The sequence below is a fragment of the Protopterus annectens genome, chromosome 9.part0 (assembly GCF_019279795.1).
Source record: "Protopterus annectens isolate FY-2018-M chromosome 9.part0, PAN1.0, whole genome shotgun sequence".
Classification (NCBI taxonomy): domain Eukaryota; kingdom Metazoa; phylum Chordata; order Ceratodontiformes; family Protopteridae; genus Protopterus; species Protopterus annectens.
This window is the reverse complement of record NC_056743.1, coordinates 931,927,003-931,950,378: the sequence shown is the minus strand read 5'-3', so window position 1 is coordinate 931,950,378 and position 23,376 is coordinate 931,927,003. Positions and strand designations below refer to the sequence as shown.

The 23,376-nt window shown below is 38.7% G+C and overlaps 1 protein-coding gene across 1 annotated transcript in view; it reads right to left on the bottom strand.

Moving 5' to 3' along the window:
- Positions 1-23,376, bottom strand: part of TIMELESS (timeless circadian regulator) — a 955,757-nt gene that overhangs the window by 902,121 nt on the left and 30,260 nt on the right. Inside the window, exons 2-4 of the mRNA XM_044083673.1 lie at positions 21,903-22,029; positions 20,558-20,711; positions 10,996-11,110 (exon numbers count right to left, since the gene is read on the bottom strand). Coding sequence (XP_043939608.1) covers positions 10,996-11,110; positions 20,558-20,711; positions 21,903-21,984 — 351 coding nt within the window. The 5' untranslated portion in view covers positions 21,985-22,029. The remainder of the gene's footprint in view (positions 1-10,995; positions 11,111-20,557; positions 20,712-21,902; positions 22,030-23,376) is intronic.

Here is a 23,376-nt window from a genome sequence, read left to right as displayed (position 1 = left end):
GATTAGTTCAGTATAACATAGTTGATTCCCCTATTTTTACCTAGGGTTCCATATCCATGATGTCATCAAGACCCATTCCTAACTAGTAATCTGGAAGCATTTTTTAAAAAAAGTAGCTGTTTGATAGTTCATACAGTTTGATCAGGATTATTAGTTCAGATAAGCAATTTCTATGGTTGTCTGCTCAAATTTTTCATATTTTTCACATTTGTCTTATCTACCACATTTGACTTGATAGTCACAGAATCTGACCGATAAGTCTTGATGGGTAATTTCCTATGAATTCAATTTTGATTTATCATTATAACAACATGCTATTTACAGAGCAGGTTAACACCCGGATGTCTTCTATAGTTAGTGAACATAGCATATAAGATAGATGATATAGTAGAAGCAAGAACCAAGGGACACACTAAAGTAGTGTTCTCCTACAGTGGACTACAGTTTTTTGATTAGATTAATCCCAGAATTCACTTGTTAGTAAAGACCACTTTGGTCAGGTCAATAATTGACCCATAGATCTAAAATATGACAGTGCAAGTTGCAATTTATAAGTCAGGCCAGTTTGCACTGATTGTGCAAGTTGCTAACTATAAGTCTGGCCAGTTGGCACTGTTTATTGAGTTTTTGGTCACCAGTGATAATGATATGAATTTTCTATGTCATGTTTAGATTTACAATTAATATAATGGTGAAGTCTCGTAACAGCAGTTTAAAGGATTGATTTTACATCATAGAACCTGTGAATATCGCTCTGTGTTGCTCTTAATTAGATTACACAGGCGATTTCTCAGCAGGTTCTTTTGAAATAGTATTTTGGCATAGGCTCGAGGTGAGCGCCAAGTTTATATTTGACGTTTTTAAAACTCAGTCAAGCTAGAGGACAGTATAGCTCAACTTTATAAAAAAGAGATAGGTTTGTTCCTCGTCAGGTAGAGAAGCTAGGAATGTTAAATCTAGTGGCACAGGCTTTTCGGTTCAAGCCTGATGCATGTGCCATTAGGTGCCACCACTAGGTAGAATTTTATGAATACTTTACTCGATTTGAATAAAGAGCTGTCATTATATGAATGAGCATCATATATACATTTTTTTATACAGCTCTGTTTGGCATTTTTTCAGGCAGCTGAATTGACTATTTGGTTTGTTAGGCATGGGAAGTGAATACATGTTTAGTAAAGATCCTCGCTTAACAAGCTCTTTAACTATGAAAGTCTTTTGATAAGACAGTTCTTTATATATTTTTATACACATTTCTTATATTTTTTATTTTTTATGCCTTTTAATCTTGACTATTTAGCACATAAATGACGTCTCGTTATGATATTTTAACATCGCGAATGTTTATAATGTTTTGCAAAAGCAGTTTGCCTTTAAAATTGAAACATTTGATATGTTTTTATGTTGCAATGAATGGGTTTTAGATTGAAGAAGTTTCACAATGAGAAATCATCCTTGCGACCGCTAAATATGTTTTGTTAAAAACAGCGTGTTTTAATACTGTAATATTCAACATCTCTATGCTGTAATGAAATGGACTTAGATATATACAAGCATATTTGCTCTAGCAAGTTGATCAAGAACGTAAATTAATTAAGCACAGCTTTTGCACTAATTGAGTAATGCTTATTTCTTGATTGAGTATGAATTGTCATTGGTTATCATTTTATTTAAAAAGAAGCAGCTTGTTGTATTAAATGAGATCTGAAGAAGCGTGTGTTTCCAGCACGTGAAAGCGCTTATCTTTTATTATTTTTTATATGTTTACTGAATAAAGCTGAGTTATAACTTCTCGTGGTGTGTCCCGAGGTCAGTTTACTACAAACTGAAAGCTACAATTCAAAGTGGAATAGAATTACAATGAGGCAGGGGGTAATTCATGTAATAAGAGAGTGAGATTTTGGATGCAGATAGTTAAGGAGAATAACATTCATACAGAATATTATATTCATACACAGATGAAAGTATATTAAGAACTAATCCAACATGGGAATGTAGAAAGAAGGGATGACTGCAACTGGGATACAGATAACAGGCAAGAGAGTTTGTAGTTTACTGGAGGAAGCTGGTATAGGAACCAAGGTATTGGGATCAAATAATGAGAAAGAAAGGAAGTAGAATGGGAAGAGGCCACAAAGGATATTAGTACGGAATATAAAATACTGCATGATTACTATAACAAATCAATCAGGAGGAGGTCAGAAAAGACTGAATTACTTATCTAATCTCTCTTCCCAAAGAAACAATTGGAGGACATATATATATGGCTTCCAAACGTGCAACATCTAGAAGATTTAGAATTTTTGCCTGGAAGTGTTTGCATAGGTATTTTTACACCCCAAGCAGATTCCAAATAATTTTTCCTCAAGTAGATGGCAAATTTTGGGGGGTGTAAAGGGGAAAAAAAGAGCTATGTGGGAGCATATGTTCTTGGTGTGTAATGAGTTTGCAGACTTTAAAAATTCCATACAGAGTAAAGAATAAAAATTAGTGTAACCAAGAAAATTATTTTTCTTTGAGCTGGGATACAGGATCTGAACTGCCTAGAGAATATTAAGGCCTTCTTTAAGTTTAATTTCTGGTGGCTGCCAAGGAACCAATTACTAGAAAATGGAAATCAAAGTCTAAACTAACCATACTTGAAGTAGTGAATATTATAACTGAGATACAATAATAGGAAGTAGGAACTACAGAAAAGTGCAGCAGTCAGTTACATAGGGAAAAAAATGGAAATTTTGGGAAAAATACATGTAGAAAAATGTTTCTGTGGAAGAATGAGGCTTAAGAGAAGGCATGAATTGAATGATATAATGTTGGTTTGATTATATTATAAGGAACAATGGTTCCCCTGCATTTTACCGAGCATACATTTGTTACACACATACAGGGGTACGATTTAATGTCAACGTAAAGATGGCCAAATAGTGGATATGTCAATGGTGTGGAATGTTTATACAGGGAAGTGGGGATGGGGGGCTGACAGTGTGTGTGACAGTTAGGATTAGGTTCGGGGATGAGTGAAGGATGGGTATTGGGTGTGTGAGTTTGTCTATTTTAAGGTAAGGGTTAGGTTAAGGGATATAAGTAGCACTGTTTGTGAGTGTTTGTGAATGCTAACATGTCTGAGAGTCTTTATTTTGCAATGGCAATGTTACTGGAAGGTTTTAATAACATTAAAGTGTAGATTTATGGTTGGGGGAAGGGGCAGTGTTAGGGTTAGCACCCATTACTAAAGTGGTGCAGGGGTGTGGAATCCCCCTGGCCTCTTCAGTGATGGATGCTAACCACAGCGCTGCCCCATCACCCAATCCTAACTCTTCACCTTATCATTAAAACTTTCTGGTAACACTGCCACTATTTAGGCAAATTTCAGCCTAATGTTATGGGGGGGGGGGGGTGTTTTAATATCAGGAGAGAAAATAGTTTTTCCGATATTACTGTTTTTTTCCGATATTCTAGGATCAAACTTATTTTGTCAGTGTTTTACATTCGACATTAGAGAGGTCTGGTGATACACAATAAACACAGAACAATATGCGAGATGTAGGTTTGTAAATGTGAACTTCTTAATATGGTTTGACTACATTGCCCATGTCACAAGTGAAAATTCAGTAAAGGTTTTTTTTAAAGACCTGGCAAAGGAAATGCCTCCATGAAACTTGTCATTATGCAACACAAGTTACAAAAGCATCAATAGCAAAACAAGTAAATACTGTTAAGAATTCACAAAATGCAATTAATTATGCAGCACACAATAATGAAAATGTTTTAAGATAAAACAAATGTGCCAATCGGAATACAAACAGGACACAACTGTTGTAATTGATAACTAGAGTTAAAAATTAGGTTTTAAAATAAATTAGGTTAATACAACTGGAAATTAAGATACCATTCAGCATAATGGTCTGTTTTTAATAAACTGTTGATACTCGGGTGCTCATTTAAGTTGGGAGTGGGGTGTCTGCCATAACCTGAGCAGCCATTAACAGTCTTTTTTCAAGTTTTTTGCTAGAAACACCATTCCTAAGGTTTAAAGTCCACATGATCTACTGTAAGAAGGCAATTTTATGGAGGTTAGAAGAAAAGTACAGTTGTGTACACCTACCATAAATGTAGATGTTCGAGTGTCTTCACTGTTGCAGTCATAACTGTAGGGTGCTCCTACCGGCAGGCAGCCCGAGGTCGGCCAGAATCCCAAAGTCTGGGTCCGGCGTCGGCTGTATAAGCTAGTATCCTGACGTCAGTACGCCTTGGTACATAGCCCTCAGCCAACGCCATCTTCTCCAGCCTTTCTTGCCCTAGATGTCAGAAGTCCCCAACAAATCAAAAATGAATCCAACAAGGAAACACAAATACACCACAAATAAGAGAAAAAGAGGGGATAGGAGGGAGGGAAACCCCGACTGCAACAGTGAAGACACTCGAACATCTACATTTATGGTAGGTGTACACAACTGTACTATGTTCTTCGTGTTTCACTGTTGCAGTCATAACTGTAGGGTGGAATCCCAAAGCAGTGTAGAGGGGAGGAGGCTTTAGATAGAAGAAGGGGAGGCAAGAATACCCTGCAAGACAGCAGATGCAAAGCCTGCCCTAGACTTAGAAAACAAGGGGAGATTGTAGTGCTTGGAAAAAGTATGCACAGAACTCCAAGTGGCAGCTTCCAAGATATCCTTGGTAGGGACTCCTCTGAGGAAAGCTGTAGAAGTAGCAGCTGCTCTAGTAGAATGACTTCTAATGGTCCCTGGAACTGTTTCCCATGATGAGTGTAACAAAATCTGATTCCATAAGCAATCCATTTGGAAATAGTTTGTTTAGAAATAGGTTTTCCAAGAGAACTGGAAGCAAAGGAAACAAACAATTGGTTAGACTTTCTGAAATCTTTAGTCTTGTCCAAGTAAAATCGTAACTGCCTGTGCACATCCAATGAATGCAAAATCCTTTCCCCTTTATTTTGAGGATTTGGAAAGAAAGTAGGAAGGTGAATTGTCTGATTTAAAGCCACTTTCGAAATCACCTTAGGCATGAAAGTAGGATTGGTCCTCAAGGATACTCTGTCCTGATGGAAAATAAGGTATGGTTCCACAGCCATGAGAGCTTGCAAATCTGAGACCCTTCTGGCAGAGGTCAATGCTAGCAAAAGAACAGTCTTCCAGGATAGAAACTTAATATCTGAAGATGCAGCAGGCTCAAAAGGAGGCAAAGTAAGTTTTTCTAAGACATAATTAAGATCCCAGGCAGGGACAGGAGGAGTCCTTGGAGGCCGCAAATTTTTAGCCCCTCTCAAGAACTGCTTCACCAAAGGATGTGAAAAAACAGGAGGATCAGAACTGTAATGCGCAGAGATAGCCGAAGCATGTATCTTAATGGAAGAAAAGGAAAGTCCTTTGGATAAAAGTTCCGAAAGGTAAAGCAAAATAGAGGAGAGATCAGGAACCTGAGGATCAGAGCCTCGGTCCTGCATCCAAATAGAAAACCTCTTCCATTTAGAGGCATAGGATTTCCTAGTGCTAGGCCATCTAGCTTCCAAAAGAACACCCAACACTTGTTTGGGAAGACTAGAAGAAATCAAATTCCTTTGAAGAGCCAAGCTGCCAAGCAAAGGGTCTTGAGATTGCAATGTAGTAACTGACCCTGATGCTGGGACAGAAGCGAAGGGTTCAGTGGGAGAATCCAAGGAGGCCCCGAGAACAGGAGCTTTAAGGTTGGATACCAAAACTGTCGAGGCCAATTTGGAGCAATCAAGATGAGGAACTTTGGCTTGTCCTGTTTAATCTTCAGTAGTACCCGAGGCAGTAGAGGAAGAGGAGGGAAGGCATATGCTGAAAGGCTTCTCCAGCTGAAGGACAGGGCATCCACTCTCCATGCTGTTTTGTGGAAGGACCTGGTGCAAAAGCGAGGCAGCTGATGATTGAGATGGGATGCAAACAGATCTATCTGGGGACATCCCCAAACTGCAGTAATCCTTTTGAACAAGTTGGTGTCTAGCATCCATTCATGAGGATCTGAAATGTTTCTGCTCAGGCTGTCTGCTAAGAGATTCTGTTTCCCTGGAATGAATTGAGCCTGGAGATGCAGATTCAAATTGAGAGCTGTGTCCCACAAACCCATAGCTAGTCTGCAAAGGGGGTATGAATGAGAACCCCCCTGCTTGTTGATGTACCACATAACCGTGGTGTTGTCTGTGCGAATTAGCAGAGGCCCTGGTTGTAAAAGGTTTTTGAAGGCTAAAAGGGCATTTTGTACTGCCAACATTTCCTTCAGATTGATGTGCCAGCGAAGATGGTCCTTTGTCCAGGTTCCCTGCTGGCAATTGTCTAGAAAGTGTGCTCCCCAAGCATAATCCGAGGCGTCCGTGGTTAGGATTTGAGTAGGTTGGGGGAGACGAAAAGGTTTTCCTTCGTTTAAAGTGCAAGCCCTGGACCACCAGAGGAACTCCTTCTGGAGGCAGGGGATCAGAGGAATCAGAATATCCAGATCGTGGTAATGCTGTGACCATACACTTTTCAGATACCATTGAAGCTTTCTCATATGAAGCCTTGCGTTTTGGAATCAATAGAATGCAGGAAGCCATGTAGCCCAGAGCCTGCAGGAATTTCCTTGCAGTGAGCTGAGATAGAGTTGCCAAGGTGTTGAAAGTAGAAGCCAGCTGAGTTTGTTTTTCTTGAGTGAGGTAGGCCCTTTGTAAGGTTGTATTTAAGAGGGCTCCCAAGAATACCATTTGTTGAGAAGGGATCAAATGTGACTTTTTTATGTTCACTGAGAATCCCAGTAGTAGGAGAAGATGTTGAACAAAGTCCAGATGTTGAAGCAGAAGATCTTTGCTGTCTGCCTGAATAAGGCAGTCGTCCAAATAGGGGTAAATCTGGATCCCCTGAAGTCTGCAGTAAGCCACTACTGGTGCCAGGCACTTGGTGAAGACTCTGGGCGCAGTAGATAAACCAAAGGGCAGAACAGAGAATTGAAAGTGCCTCGCACCTGCCTTGAACCTGAGGAATTTCCTGCGTTCTTGTCTGATAGGGATATGCAAATAGGCTTCCTTTAAGTCCAATGTCACCATCCAGGCATCCTGAGAGAGCATTGGAATTAGCTGTTGTATTCCAAAAAGGTGTTTAACACAGAAAGGTCCAGAATAGGTCTCCATGAGTTTTGTTTTCTGGGAACCAGAAACAGCCTTGAATAAAACCCTTTTCCCATTTCCGAGAGTGGAACAGGCTCTATGGCTCTCATGGCCAGAAGAGCATCCACTTGAGTTAAGGCCTCTGACCATTGAAGTTTTGGCAGATCTGGCCAACCGTGAGTCCTTGGCAAAGTGTGAAAGTGGAACTTGTAACCTTTTAAAATCACGTCCAATACCCATCTGTCCTGGGTAATATGAGTCCAATTTCTGTAAAAAAAGAGACAGTTTTCCTCCGAGAGGGGCGTCCAGGTGAAGGGGTCCTGAAGCCCAACCGAGAGAGTCATTGAGTTTGCTTTCTTTGAGATTGGGATCTGTCTTCTCCCCTTCTAGGTGAAGAAGCAGTCCATTGTCTAGATCTGTAAGAGGTCTGGCCTTGACCACGACCTCTGGAGCGTCTATATCTTCCCCTTTGAGGCCTGTCAGACGTGGGAAAGGACCAATTTTTAGAGGGCCAATTCCTGGAAAATCTAGGAGGCTGAACCTGCAAGAAATCTTTTACAGTCTGCATGGATTTTGCCTTTTCTTCCATCTTTTTAATAACTTCCTCAGCCTTAGAACCAAAAAAAACATCTTGTTGAACAGGGGCATCTAATAACTTAGCCTTAACCTGTTCAGGTAAACTTTGTTCACGAAGCCAGGCATGTCTCCTAATCACAGTACCAGAGGCAGCAGCCCTGCAAGCAGCATCCAAAGCATCAAAACCACAATGTAAGCTATGCTTGTTAACCTGTTCAGTAGCATGCAAAACATCCTGAAGTTCCTTATCCTCTGCACAAGAAGGATGGGAAGCAAGCTTTTGCTTTAAAACAGACAAAAGAAATTGCTGATATTTAAACATATGAAACTGGCAATTTAAAGCCCTTACAGACAGGGTAGCAGAAGTATATACCTTTTTACCCCACCTGTCTAAAGCACGAGAATCCTTCTCAGAGGGAATAGGATTTTTAGAAGTAGCAACCTTAGCAGCCTTAGAGCCCTGAGAAATAGTTTCAGGATCTGCAGAAGGGTTTTTAAATAAAAATAAATGAGAGTCAGGAACCCTATAAAATCTATCAGGCTTAGAAGGAGCAGGAGGCATGGAATCAGGATTCAAATTAGCCTCAGAAAAAGCATCCTCTACAATGTCCAAGACAGGAGGGATAGCTAAAGGCCTATGCTGAGGAAGAAGAAGAAATTCTCTAAGCCTCATTTTGGAAGCAGAATATTCCTGTCCTTCCCAATGAAAATGTTCCCTCATCTCATGCAAGGTTTCCCCAAAAGAAAAATCCTCAGGCGGAGAGGCCGAGGGCAAAGAATCCTCAGCATCCGAATCCTCATAAGGGGGAAAGGAGTAGTCCTGATCAGAGGAAGAAACAGAAGATACAGAAGCCTGGTCAGAGGAATCCAGAGGAACATCCTGTCGAGGCCTTTTCTCAGGAGGGGGGTGAGAACCCCTAATCATTGTAAGCAAATCTTCAGCCATCCTCAATAATTGTTTTTGTGTCTTGGGAGTGGATTCAGAAGCAGCTTGAGCTGAAACTTTAGACTTAGTAGGAGTCTTTGTCTTTGCCTTTGCCTTTGAAATAGTGATATGAGTAGGCCTGAAAACCCCCTCAGAAGCCGGTACCTGCACAGCGGTTCCGGACCCATCTGAAGGAGCGACGTCCGAAGGTCCTGCAGCAGTTAAAATATTGGGCCTTGATGGCTCCCCATGGGAGTCCGTATCGGCCATCGGTTCAGAAGTGGCGGACGACAGGGGCTGCAAAAGCGCCTCACTGATGATAGCCGAACCGGACGCTGGCTCCAGCTGCAACGAGTCCTGTTTGGACCTCGGAGGCCTGTCTTTGTCTTTGCGCTTCTTTTGAACTCCGGAGGCCTGTCTTTGTCTTTGCGCTTCTTTTGAACTCCGGTAGTGTCCGACGACATTCTGTAATTGAAGCGTCTGCCAAAGTAATTTAAAGCCCAATCGTACCTGCGCTTGATAGTACGAGAGTTGAACCTGGCACAGAACCGACAACAAGAAACGTCGCGGTCAGGGCCTAAGCAAGGTAGACAGTAAGAGTGGAAATCTTTATGAGGTATTTGTTTCCCACACACTATACAATTATTAACTTTTTCTGACATCGGAGGAACAAGAAAAAGATTCCCCAACGGGGTACTTAGCTTTGAGAAGAGAAGTAAGAACTTCAGACCGACAACAACCAAATGCGCTGTTCGAAAATCGCCAACCAACGTTTTGCGAGCTGCTTTCCACCGCATGGCAAGAAAGACTGGAGAAGATGGCGTCGGCTGAGGGCTATGTACCAAGGCGTACTGACGTCAGGATACTAGCTTATACAGCCGACGCCGGACCCAGACTTTGGGATTCTGGCCGACCTCGGGCTGCCTGCCGGCAGGAGCACCCTACAGTTATGACTGCAACAGTGAAACACGAAGAACATCTTCAACAGGTTTAAACAAAGTGGTACTCCTGCTATGTTGCCCATTAACATAATTATTTTAATATTATACATTTGTTGCAAAAATTTCTTTTGGTCTTTCTCACATAAAACACTTTGCAATTTAGGCATCAGGATATGCAAATAATGTAGAAAAAAAAATACACGTATATTGTACCCTAACCTTGAATGTCTTGTTTGTGTGTTATAAAGTGCTAATTATCATCATCATCACAGGACCAACCCACAGGGAAGTAGTTGGCCTTCAATAGGTAGTATGAATTTGGACTGCTAAACAGATAGGGAAGGGAGCACATTCTGGAGGAGGGTCAATGATTCTGTTGCTTGTTTGTGACAATAATCCAGTTTACCTACAAAGAGAGGCAGATGTTATCTTTATACTAGCACAGATACATTTTTAATGGCAGAAACATGTACACAGTCCTCGCTGGAATACAGCATAGGAGGTGCTGAGCAAATGTAAGCATTTACAAACTACCATAAGAAAATCCCTATTAAAGGCTTGTAAATTGTCAACTTATTTTCCTTCAAAAGGTAGCAACTATCTATTAGATTATATAAAATAACAAGGTTATTATGACAGTTTGCAAACTGTCATTAACTGATAATGTACAAACAGTGGAAATGTCAAATATGTATGTTGCCATACTAATCCTTCTTGCTACAGCTGCAATGCAAAGTCTACCCCTTTAAAATTGGGGTACAAAAACATCCATGATGTTGTTACTCAAAGAACTTTCCTAGTATGCATTTGCACCAGACAGAAGACCATAGATCTCCATTGATCATGGCCAGGGTACTAGTGCCCAACAATCAAGGGTAAAGTAAACAAACAAAATGGTGCCATGATTTGGTACACAGGGAAATCAAAACATGGAGATGGCCAACTGATGTCAGACACAGTAAACCTTTAAACATGAAATTAAAAAAAAAAAAAAAAGTCTGCTCCATACTATCTGGAAATTAAATGCTTGTTGCCAGTTAGTATTCCACATCATTTATGAAGTAACCCGCAGTCCACAGGATAATGTATCAAGTAAAATATTACCAATATTCATTTTCTTTCTGACTCAACATGAGATAAACATTTCCCCAGTCTAAAAATTACCTGGATTCTCCCATTTGTTGCCATGTGTTCAACTATTCCCACATCACCCATGGCCCACTACAGTCCAAATGTAAAAAAAAAAAAAACACCACAACATTGTCTCCATACAATTAACATGCGCTTCTTTTGCATATTTTACCTTTGAAGTGTTGCTATCTAAATGCAACTTATTTCACATTCTTGTTTCTCTAGGCAGGCTATGGCTTAATGACATAATACCAAGCAGTTTCCTCTTCAGTTCAGTCATTACACTATCCAGTGCCACTCACCTCTTTGTAGCCCTGCAGGTAGGACACCACCTGCAAAAAGTGATGTCTGAAGACTGGGTCCTGAGGGACTTTTCCAAAGCACAACAGAGCAGGTTGAGTCAGGTTTACCATTAATCTGGAAATTGAACACAGGCATTTAACCCAAGGGATAAAAACAAGCTAAAGAATAAATAAAGAATCTCTAGGCAATCAGTCAAAATGCTCATTCAAGAACAAAAATACATAATTACTTAATCTGTGCACTCCCTTAGCTCTACCCATAACTTCTGTTTGTACACAGGGGAATAAGTCTGGGACTTCAAGATGGTTGCACACTGATCAACAGATCGACTTCAGCTCTCCCAGTGTGAAAAAAAAAGAAACCGAGAAAAAGAAGTAACATTGAAAATGTTTTTGTTTTTTTCTTCTTTTTGGGCATGGGGGTAAAATTCAGTTACTGATTAGCAAGTGCACTGTCTGGATGCCATAACAGAGGAAATTTAGAGAATCGGAAAGAAAATCAACCAAATAAGCTAAACAGAAAACACGGTCTGGGAAGGATTCTGCAACTGTTCAGTAAAAATCAGTTCAAGCTTCAGCTTTGGTTTAATTGATGGATTCCAGTATTTTAAAGGAAAAATAAATCAAGTGTGCTCAGAGGCAATTAAAATAATGAAACATTGAAGGAATGCATTAATTAAATAAGAAAAGCCTGAAAAAAGTACAGGAAACTTTAATTAGCTGTACAGGTAAACTGAAAAATAAATGCAAAACTCAAGCTTAAATGAAGAAAAAGCTGGCAGAGTAGAGACACCTTGAGCTGTTTCAAAAAATAATGGACTTAGAAGACAGAGTGAGCAAAGAAAACCTCAAGAGTTTCTGTTGTACCAGAGAAACTAAAAGGAACAGACTTTTTTAAAATGTTATGAAAGCACATATAAGCAACTGGACTGGTGTTCCACAGCAGGATTTAACTGAAAAGGCAAATAGACTTCATACTCCAAACCTGGCCATAAGAATGCAGCCAAGACCAATAATAGTAAAAATCAAGTCATACCAGCAGAAAGAGTTGACCCTGACAAAACTGTAGCAGAAGAGCCAAGTATTAAAAACTGGAGACAGCAGAGGGTTTGTAGAAAATGATTATTCATTATACACCAGCCAGAAGAGAAGCAAATTTATTCCAGTAATCAGGGAATGGCAGGAGGCAGGTGTAAGACTCGAGCAGAGGTATCTAACTATCTGAGTTTTTTTCCTAGAGGATCAAAGGCATTTTTTGATGCAGGACAAGCTAGAGAGAAAATGTATCCAACAAAAAGTGAGCCAGCAAGTAGAAGAGAACTCTGCTTCTCATTCTTCTGACAGTAAAGTCCATAAAGAGACTTTGACAGTGAAGCATTTTATAATGTTTCAAAGGCAAATGCTTGACAGACAGAAAAAAAAACATAGGAGTTGACAAGAAGAATCAGGAGTACCTTGGACTTTAACCAGTGTCTGGAGATGGGAGATGGAGATGAAAAGGAAGACCAGCAGCACTGAAATTAGTGAATAAATGAGAGACTATAAAGCAATCAAACTTGTGAAATATGGCTTTGCAAGAAAAAGTGGCTTAAAAGACTAGATTTTTTTGACTTTATTAAAGTTGTGAGGGATTATAAAGTATATGCCTCACTTCATGTCATTAATATTTAGAAAGACACTAAAAAGGGTGGGGGTAAAATGTTCTTGTTAGTATTTCTAGAACTATTTCATGATCTAAACTGCATGTTGTATACAGTAAAGCAGTTTTATGTAGGGTGAAGACAGGGGTATTTTAAATGTGGGTAGAGTCTTTTTCAGTGATTCTTGTAAACAAGTACTTTTATAGATGTAAGCAATATAGTCTTTACATTATAACAGGAGAAGAAAGGCTTGACAAAAGCAAGTTTAATGTGAACATACTGTGATCTCAGGCTGCTGTGGTGGTGTGGGATATAAAAGTGCACGGATTATATTGGATGTAAAATTAAGACAATTTCTCTTATGTTTACAAGGATAAATGTCAAGACTAATGCCCCCTGCTTAATTTATAAACAAAAAGTGTTTTGTTTTTTGTAAGCAAATAGGCTTTAAAATAAGTCAAAATGAAGAAAGCCATGAAAATGGTAAGTTTCTTATACCTGCAAAGATGCTGGCTTGTTTTTTTTTTTTCCATTAGCAAATGTCCAGTGGGAGTCAAGAAGTCTGCAACAGGACATTCTTTTCTGAGTAAAATTTACAAAGATTTATTGACAAGTACTTTTCCATGGAGACAGGCTGTCTGCAGGTGCTAGCAATTAGTCTTGGGTGTTCAGATATTTCTTTGCGGAGGGTAATGCACAGTTTAAAGGGTACAATGGCAAGCGGTTCAATGAAAAATAAAGTTTGAAATTATGGGAAGTGCAGAAACAATAGCAAGCTTAATACTTTAATGCATTTACTAGAACAGTGTAGAATTTAGTTTTCTTTAAAGACAGCCAATGTACTTTTTCTTACAGCTAAAGTTAAGCTTTTCTGAAAGCATATAAGCTGTTTTTCACATCTGGGAGAAGAATGGAAATAAGGAAACAGCAGACGGCAATCAATACAAATGGGAGCACAGGCTTGTAGCATGCTCTTTAGCATGGGTAACCTTATTTTAAGTTTGGTAATTGCTTGTGGATGCAGCTGTCGATTTGGGGCAATCATTCCTATCTGGAGGATTAAACTTCATTTTTTGAAGATGTAGTTTATCTGCTTGTTCTGAGTTCACAGGGGATGGGGTGTTTTGAAAATGCATTTAGTTTTTTGATTGCGGGTTTTCATTAACATAAGTCTTGAAAAACATGGCATAGGTTCAAATGGAGATGAGATGTAATGGTTTACTATCAAAATCTCACAAGTGCAATGTGCAAGTGTTCATGTTTCTGACCCGAAATGTCAGAAATCAATTTTATGAGCAGGAACATGACTGAATGAGGTATTTAAGGAAAGTCAACAACTCCGGAATGTCTACTTCACCGAAAATACCACACTTCCAGTCATGAGCTACAAACATTTTGCAGGGGGGAAAAGTCCCCTGCAACCCCCACACCCCCTGCTACTTACATATACAAACTCAGAGATCGATATATACAAACTCAGCGATCGCACTACAGTGAGGGAAAGGGTACATTTCCCGATCCCCACTATAGTGTGATCTGCATTCAAAATGCTGAATCCACAACAGCAAATACTAGTGTCCATTCGCTCTTGCGACTTAAACATTTATTTTTTTTGCTCATGTGAAATGGTGAATCCATGCTTTCGGAATTACAAGTTCGCAAATAGCAGGTGCGCAAGTTTGATAGTAAACCAGATGTAACAATTGTATAAAGACAATGTGTGCATGTAAGACAAAAGTTGGAAATACAGATTCAAAAAAACTATCATGAATAATGGGAGGAACAATAACTATTATAATGGCTATGCTATCTATATTATCTTAGAACATAAAATGTCTTACAGCTATAGACAAAAAGAAAATAGTACTAATTATATTAAGAAATGCAGATTACCAATAATGCTACAGGAGACATACTTGGTAAGAAATAAGCAAATGAATTTGATAAAGAAAAAGGATTTCAGGATGGATATTCAACAGAAAATAAGGGAGTAATTATACGGATTACTAGAGGGACTCCAAAGATGACAGAAGAGAGAAAAAGACAATAATGGTAGACTTATGCTACTAAGGGGCTACAGGCAAGGGAAGAGGATTGCATTAGCATGTATGGAGCTTAAGAAAATTTGGGGGAAAATAATCATCTTTCATCAGCGAATATTATTTATAGGTGGGGACTGGAACTTGATTTACAATACTGAGGATGCATCAAGGGGACCTGGAAGGGAAAATAAAGACTGTATATTTCTAAAGATAATTAATAAAATATTTAATATGAAATATGATATATGATACAATATTCCCCAAGGTACAATAACTGGCCTTGACTAGACAGAAATTATATTTCAAAGGAGCATTTGCATTTAACTGAAATCATTGACACACATGCAATAACTATTTCAGATCATGCACCAATTAAAATTAAGACGAAAATGTAGGATAATGAAGTAAAACTGAGACACTCCTGTTTTTCCACCTACCGTTAAAAAGGTGGAATGTAAATAATGGGTAGTGGAAATTATTTGAGAGTAATTAGAGAAGATAAAAATATCTTCAGAAGTTATATCTACCGAATGTGATAAAATGAAAATGGAGTTTAAAAACAGGCTATAAATAGAATACAAAGTGGTTAAGTAGTAATAGGAATTACTTAGGGAGCTGACAAAGTTTATAGTAGTGCAGAATAAGGGGAATCTCACATAACAAGGGGAGGTGCAAATGCAATAGAAAATAAGGGAGTATCTGGATAAGCACAAGTTTAGAAAGATTGCTGTTATGCAACTATTTCTGATAATTCCAGAACACAAAAATTTTAGCACAATGACCTAGGAAGCAGAAACGTTCCTTCGTTGAAGGTTGTGCGTCAGGGCTGGCAACTCAGTATGTAAAAATCAACTGCCAATCATTAGCTGACTGGAGTTCCGCTGTGGCGGCCCCTAACCGGGAAAAGCCGGAAGACACAACAACAACCTAGGAAGCAGAAAACAAGGTTGTTGCCAAACTTAGAGAGTCTTTAGCAAAAAACTAACCAGAGATCCTGCAGATATTTTAGAGATATTTCTGAAAGTTTATGAGCATTTCTATAAAAGCAGAAATGTGGAAATCGAAAAAAAAACCACAAATAGAAATATTATGGAACTCATGGGATTCCTGTGTATGTCTGAAAGTTAGAAGGGACAAAGGTGATAAACATTTGGAAGATTTTGTTTAACAGCATTTTAAAAGGGGAAGCAGCAACATCTTGGAAGAAACCTGTGGTGTCTGCATTACCTACAAAGAGCAAAGACCCATCACACCCAGCTTCATACAAATCCGTTTTGATTTTAAACAATGATTATAAAGTGTTTAATCCTATATTAGCTAAAAGAATGGCAAAGGTATTGTCAAAATTGAGAGATATGGATAGGTGAGATTGTGTACTGGAGGCAAACATTTAACAACATTAATACAACAATGACAATTCAGATGGAGGCAGAACCAGGCAGGCGTGTCCTCTTTCCCCTTTATTTGCTTTATATTTAGAAACACTGGCAAAGAAATCAAGGGACTCAGATATTCAAGGATATGATTGGTATGGTAATCAAAAAAAGTAGATCTTATCGTCAGATTATATTATTTTCTATCTGATAAAACCAGAAAAGGGCATCTCAGTGTTGTGGAACATCTTGAGACAAGTCTTTTCAGGATATAAAATTAATGAAGGCAAAACAAAGGCTATAGCTGTAGACTACTAACCCCTATATGAATTAGTCCAGCAATATCCATAGTTATGGGGACATGATAAAATGAAGCATTTAGGAGTATGGATTAAAAAAGATGCTGTTATAGAAGCTAAGGATATGTGGGAAGATACTATGGATAGCCAAGATACAAACAGTGAAAATGTTTTGGTCCCTTTCGTTTTATATACAGGTCAGGCATATTTTTAATCAACCAGAGGAGAAGCTGTAAACAGTAAACAATAAAGAGTTGAAGGATTTTATCTGGGAAGGGAAAAGGGCAAGGGTCAAGTCAGATAAATTGATCCAACAGAACAAGGTGAATTAGGATTACATAATTTCAAGGGATATTTTAGAGCTACACAATTAAGACTCATACACAATACAAACAGAAAGCTACAATTCAAAGTGGAAATAGATGATGATGAAGCAGAGGGAGATTCAATAAATAAAAATAGAATGGGATTTTGGATGCAGATCCTTAAGAAGAATAACAGCAGCCAAGCAAAATATTATATTCACGTAGTAGCAGAAAGTATTTTAAGAACTAAGCCAACACAAGAATGGAGAAAGGAAATGTTGCCAATAGGAATGACTATAATTAGGGGCAAGAATTTACTGAAGAAAATTGGCAAAGGAACCAAGGTATTGAAAGCAAATAACCAGAAAGGGAAAGGTAACAAAATGGGAAGAAGCTATAAGACATTTGGTCTGCAGGCTAGAGACTGCCTTCCCTATCAGGGTTGATATCAGAGTATAGGCAAGGAGAGAAAGTGAAAGTGGAAATGCTAAATTAAAGATCTGCTCTGTTAAATTTTTAATTGAATCTAAAACAGAAGCTGCTGTTAAACGGGATAATTAGTAGGGCATATAAAACACTGCAGGATAACTATAGGAATCAAGCAAAGGACGAAAGAAAAGACTGGGAAGAGAGACTGGATAAGCAATTCACAGGGAAACAATAGGAGGACATATGTATGCTCCAAAATATGCAACAAAGTTTAAACGATTTAGGATTTTCACTTGGAAGTGTTTACATATGTATTTTTATACCCCAAGCAGACTCCAAATAATTTTTCCTCAAGTACATGGCAAATGTTGGCATTATAATGGGGAAGAAAAATAGGTAACTGGGAATATAGGTTTTGTGAATGTAATAGACTGGCAGACTTTATAAATTCCTACACAGTACTCTGTCAGAAATATTCAGTAAGCAAATGGGTGTAACGAAGGAAATTCATTTTTTTTAGCTGGGATACAAGATTTAAAATTGCCTAGGCATAGTAAATGGGTTGTTAAGTTTAATGCTGGTGGCAGTCAAAAAAAAGCAATTACTAAAAATGGAAATTTATTTATTTTACTTTACATTTGTTAACTGGCAAAGTCTGACTGGGCACAGATCTTTTTTCAGAGGCCAGGGGAGAAAAGCTCCACATACAATATTATTCAGAAATATGTTATTAACATACATTAGTATTTAAATAAATACTGATTTAAACATTGACAAATTCATAGACAAATTATTTGGCAGTAGACAAGTTTGGGCATATCATTAGGTATTATTGCATATCTCAGTAGTCAAAGTATAAACCAGCTATATTTAAAGTACTGATATTACACATAGAACGAACTGTAAGTGGGATCTTTAGAAAATGGCAGGCAAATTACACAGAAAAATGGAAATTGTAGGAACAATACAGGCAGAATTCTGTTTTGGAGGAGGAGGATTGAAGTATAAGGGAAGGCAGGAATTGATCAACTTACGTAATATTGAACCGATGATAAATACACAAAAGAATATACACGACAAATAATGTTTGCAAATGGGAATATGTGAATATGGTTTGCTTTCTTTTATATAAATGCAGGTTTGCCTATGGCTTACGTAATAATTCAATAAAGGGTTTAAAAATTAAAAAGGCTTCTGTTACGGCAGCTAGGGATATGGGGAAAAAGACTAAACAAAAGAGAATACAAAAGCTCAGATACTAGAAACTCTTGTTTACGGATATGAATAGTAAGATACAAGCAATAAAAATGATTATAGCCCCTTTAATTTAATATACGGGTCAGGCATGTTTTAATCACCCAGAGAAAAGATGTGGATCCTTGCAAAAAGAGGTTTGGGACTACCTGATTTGAAGGGATAGTTTGGAGCTACATAGTTGAGGCTTTTATAGACAAGCAGAAGACTACAATTTACAATGGAAAGGGATGATGATGATGATGATGCATGGGAGAAACTCAAGAATGGAATTTTGAATGCAGATCCTGAAGGAGAATAACAGCCATACAGAATATTACATTCATAAAAGCAGCAGAAAGTATACTAAGAACTAAGCCAACACAGGAATGCAGAAAGGAGACTTTGCCAATAGGAGTGACATCAATTAGGGGTACAGAGAAAAGGCAAGGGGGGCTGGAATTTACTGGAGGAAGCTGGTAAAGGATCCAAGGTATTCGGAATAAACAATAAGAAAAGGAAAGGTAAAAAAATGGGAAAAGGCCACAAAGACATTTAGGCTGCAGGCTAGAGATTGCCTTTTCTATTACGGATTGATATCAGAGTATAGGCAAAGAGAAAAGGATAGCGGATTACCTGATCTGAAAGGATATTTTAGAGCTACACAGTTATGTCTCATATACCCACAACAAGCAAAAGGTTGTAATTCAAAATGGAAAGGGATGATGATGAAGTGTGTGTGTGTGTGTGTGTGTGTGTGTGTGTGTGTGTGGGGGGGGGGGGTAGTTCAAAATCCCACTCTGTTTCTTGGATGCAGATCTTTAAGGAGAATAATAACAATAATCATACAGATTTTTATATTCATAAAATACCAGAAAGCATTATATGAACTGCACCAACATGAGAATGGAAAAGAAGATTTTGGCAATATAGACGACTGCAAGTAGGGGTACAGAAAACAGGAAAGAGGGAGCTGGAATTTACTGGAGAAAACTAACAAATTAACCAAAGTACTGGGAGAAAATAACTAGACAGGAAAAAGGTGACAGAGTGGGATGAGGCCAAGCAGACTTTTGAACTGCAGGATGGAGACTGCCTTCCCTACTAGGGACTGATATACTCTACCATGGATTAATAAAATATAGGCAGAGAGAAAAGGAAAGGGGACTCAAGTGAAAGATCTGCTCTAATGGGGTTATTAGTTGAATCAAGAACAGAAGCTGCTATTAAAAAAGGGATAATTATTACAACATAAAATATTGCATGACAACTACAAGAATCAAATCAGAGGAGGTTAGAAAAGACTGGGAACAGAGACTGGAAAAGCAATTTACAAGAGAACAGTAGGAAGACATATATATGTCTCTCAAGTACGCAAACAAGTCAGAAGATCTTGTATTTTTGCTTGCAAGTGCTTGTATAGGTATTTTTATATACCCAAGCAGACTTCAAAGAATTTTTCCTCAGATAGATAGGAAATGTTGGCGATGTGAGAGGGAAGAGACAGGCAACTGGGAACAAATACTTTGAGAGATTTTAAAAATTCTCTACAAGGTACTTTGTCAGGAATACTGAGTTAGCAAATTAGTGTAACTAAGGATATTACTTTTTTGAGCTGGGACAAAGGACCTGAAATGCATAGACATAGTAAGGCCTTACTAAGTTTAATTCTGGTGGCTACCAAAAAAGCACTTACTAGAAAACAGAAATCAAAGTCTAACTGTGTTTAAATTACTGAATATTATAAAAGAGATGAGAAAACTCAAAGAGGGATCTTTAGAAAAGAATATGACACAAATTACATGGAAAAATACATGCAGAATAATGTTTAGGAGGAGGAGTGAGGTTTAAGGGAAGGCAGGAATTCAGCAATTTATGTAATATTGGACTGATAATTACAAAGAAAGGTTTGTGATGCATTAGGTGTGCAACATGTTAATGTGGTTTGTTTCATCTGTTAAATGTACGTTTCCCTTTGTCTTGCGTGATAATTCAATCAAGGTTAAAAACAGAAATACATAACATCGCTATTTGCTGCCCATCTAGGAATAAAACAAAAATGTAACTGCTAAGAGTAAATAAGTAAACCAAGTACAAATATAGTCAATGTCACTGTGCAAACCCACAGTGCTATCTAAAGCAGTGTGTTAAATCGAAACATGAAGTGCAGTGAATATATAGATTTCTTGGATGAGTCGTTTAGGTTAGGAGTACCACATCAGCTAGCTAAGGAATTATCACCTGATCACGGCATCAAACAGGGCCTTGTCCTGATGGTGCTGAACCACCATGGGCAGCAGGTCATTCTGCAGAATCTGAGCTGCCCCCAGCTGCTGACGTATGTCCCTGGAATCGTCCTCATGACGCAGGTAGCGAATCAAATCCTTGACACCCTCTGAGAAAGAAAAGCAACAAAGTCTCATCATAATCCTGAATGTATAATACAGAATGCCTGGCACTCTGACCACTGACTGTGAAGTCAAATGAACATTCAGCCTACAACAGTGCATCATACAAATGAAGAAAATACATCTTCTCACATGTACTACAAATGCAAAAGCATTTCAATCATAAGATGGTATTGTATTCTCAAATTAAAATTTGCTACCAGTTCCCATTTAAAAACATTGATAAAGCCATTATCCAATGAGAATGTCTGCTAAAACAGAGTTAGCAATCTGTAGCACCTCCAAAACAAAACTTCACTATCCTCTACAACTCCTCTCAACGTCTGTTTCCCTCCTTCCTCAATGTAAGAGAAAATACAATGCTTGTAAAACGTAGCCAAACAGCATTTTATGAATAAATCACAAAACAGAAACACAGAGCAGACCGTTATAAAGTAACCTAACTTCATTAATCTAATCACTTCAGATTGCCAGATTACTTACAGACTTTGTCTTCAACACAAATGTTGTTGTTGTTGGTCTTTCGGCTTTTCCCGGTTAGGGGTCGCCACAGCGGAACTTCGGTCCGCTAATGATTGGCAGTTGGTTTTTATGGGGTCGAGTTGCCAGCCCAATGCCCAACCTTCAATGAAGGCATGCCCATTCAAAGCATGTCTTTCGAACGCCCGCTCGACTGCAGGGAGGACATGCAGACTCCACACAGAAGGCACTCCCAAACCCAAGCCGAGAATCGAACGGGAGAACCTCTTGCTGTGAGGCAACAATGCTACCGCTGCACCACCGTGGAACAGACTGTCATCAACAAAAATACCGTTGTTAAACAGCCATCTTTTTGGAAACTTTTTGGTTGCTCATTGACAAAGCTTCTAAACAGAAGAATGTGCACCTTAGCTTCTCATTTGGTGTGGGAATGTTCCAACTGGAAACCCAACTTCCATGTCCTTCGTTCCAACACTACTGTCCCTAGACGCCATTCCAGTATTCAGAAATGACGGCTTTTAAAAGGAATGATGGATTTCCATCTCAAACAACCCCTTTCTCCCAGCAAGTTGAAATGCCCTGTTGTAAACTAGTCTTTTATCATTAAGACTTACCCTTAAACAAAAGCCAATGGAACCACAAGCAGCAGATTTGTCACTGCAGAAATCTTAAACGCGGGGGGGGGGGGGGAATCTTACCTAAACAGTCTGATTCCTTATGGTACGTATCTCCTTCCAGGTATCCCAAGGCACTGCAAGTTGCTAGAAGTTCGCAGTTCATTATGAACAAGACAATAAAACTGCACACTGTTCCAAAGGTAGACTGCTACAAGAAAAGAGAAAAAAATTAAACAGGAAATATAAAGTGGCACAAATTCTCAAAGGAGTTAATTCAAGGCAAAGCATTTTATTTGGGAATGCCCCCACCCAAACAGGGGGCATTGCCGTTTGTCAGAATCCTATCTCAAGAGGAACCTCTGCTGAGCTCCACACCACTGCTGCTCATGAGACACGGAGGGAGGAGGAGCTTCTACAACCAAACCATTTTTCATATTTGGGTTTAGACTAGCTGTTCAAAGTCCAGCACTGCGACATTATGAGCCTAATACTTAATAGTGTAGAGCTTGAAATATCTGAAGTTCTTGAGTAACAGCTACTAATTTATGACTCTTCCCTGTTAAGAAAATATTTACAAGTTAAGACATCTACCTTCCCATTAGGGTTAGTTTGTTTGCTTATATGGTACTTATCGCTCAGTTATTTGCTTTTTTGTATCCATTACTATTATGATTATTTATTATGATTATTATTGTTATACACAGATTTGCATTTTTACCGTTCTTGCTGAGTTGACTGCTATTTGATTTCTGCTGGCTTGTACTTCTACTTGAGTTTTCCAGTACTGTATTGTTGTCCGATACTCTACTGCCTTTGCACTTTAACTGATCTTACTCAGATAACTGCTGTTTCGTTACTTAACAGTATTGCTAGTGGGCTACTCCCTGCCACTGAATTGTCATTTTTTGCACTATTCACAGTTATACTGTTTTTTGCCCATTTATTAATGTCATGCTGGTGTTCATCCTCAAGAGAGAAAGAGATAACGGATTACATTGCATCACCTGAAAGTGTGGATCCATCCCAGAGCCCCAATGAACACCAGTCTCCTATATGTTACGGAGTGCACTCACCAAGTCACATCTGCAAAGAAAAACTCCAGAACTCATCAAAATAATTGTGCTGCACCAAGTAAATTAGACACCACCCAAGGAATGAATGGGCCACAAGGCTCTCATCCAGGGAGAATGAACAGGTTTCGTACAACAGGCAGGAGGGTATGTTTGATGGTCAGAGTTTACTTCTAACTTAATCCCTTCATTTAACAGTCATTACCCCAAACTTAAATCTTACTTTCAATACCCAACGAACCCTAGAACTACTAGTGCAGCCATTTATCTTTGAACGCCTTAGTTTTTCCAGTTATCCCCTATTAAACAACAATCCCTCAAGTAACTCTTATTTGTAGCCATATACAAATGTGCCTACTTGTACCAATCCCTACACTCATCTGGTCTCCTAAATCTACCACCTATTATCATGAAGCTAATCTGATCTTACCTTTCACCTAATCAGCCTGTTGTCACTAGGCATTCTGAGTAGTGCATCAACTACC